This window comes from Pyrgilauda ruficollis, unplaced genomic scaffold, assembly GCF_017590135.1.
Source record: "Pyrgilauda ruficollis isolate IOZ18807 unplaced genomic scaffold, ASM1759013v1 scaffold8263, whole genome shotgun sequence".
In the NCBI taxonomy this organism is placed as follows: domain Eukaryota; kingdom Metazoa; phylum Chordata; class Aves; order Passeriformes; family Passeridae; genus Pyrgilauda; species Pyrgilauda ruficollis.
Window position 1 is genome coordinate 1 of NW_024530226.1, and position 719 is coordinate 719.

A 719-nucleotide genomic window follows, 5' to 3' on the forward strand; every position below is an offset into this window, starting at 1 on the left:
AGGACACGCGGCCCATCACGCTGGACACGTTGACCACGCGGCCCCGCGCCCGCCGCAGCAGCGGCAGCAGGCTCAGCGTCACCTCCACCAGCCCCACCAGGTTGACATTCAGCACCTTGACAAAGTCCTCCTTGCTCAGCCACTCGTTCGGCCCGGTGGGGATGGCGATCCCTGCGTTGTTCACCAGCCCCCAGAGCCCTGCAGAGGGGAGGGGGTGAGCTGGGGCTCTTCCATGCCCTGCACCAGTCTCGCCTGCACTGGCACAAGCGGGCGAAGTGACAGGAGAGCTGTTGGGGTAATCAGCTCTTAATTAGCTGATTTTCGGGGGGAAAGGGCTGAAAGCTGAACTCTCTGCCTGGGCAGCACTCCTGCAGGGGCTGATGGCAGATGGATGTCGCCAGAGAATCACCTCGGGCCAGGCAGCAATTAATTACAGAACCTTGATTGCCCCGCAGCCGGGCAGGGGAAGCCAGGGGGGACAACAAGGTGACAACAAGGGTATCACCCCCATTCTACCTTGATCACCCACACGCTCCCGGACCCAGGCGGTGACATCGGCGATGCTCTTGCTGCAGGTGACATCCAGCAGGACGGTCTGCAGCCGGCCGGAGGTGGCCGCCCGCAGCTGCGCGGCGCCGCTGTCCGTCAGGCAGGCGGCGAGCACCCGCAGCCCCCGCGCGTCCAGCTGCCGAGCCAGCAGGTTGCCGAAGCCGCTGTCG

At 65.2% G+C, this 719-nt stretch overlaps 1 protein-coding gene across 1 annotated transcript; it reads right to left on the reverse strand.

Annotated features, from left to right (window-relative positions):
- Window positions 1-3: 3 nt before the first annotated feature.
- Window positions 4-715, reverse strand: LOC121364416 (retinol dehydrogenase 7-like; the record flags this gene model as incomplete). Its single annotated transcript, XM_041487666.1, has 2 exons — window positions 4-198; window positions 517-715. Coding segments are annotated over 2 exons (394 nt in total), but the record flags the coding sequence as incomplete, so codon positions are not given.
- Window positions 716-719: the final 4 nt, after the last annotated feature.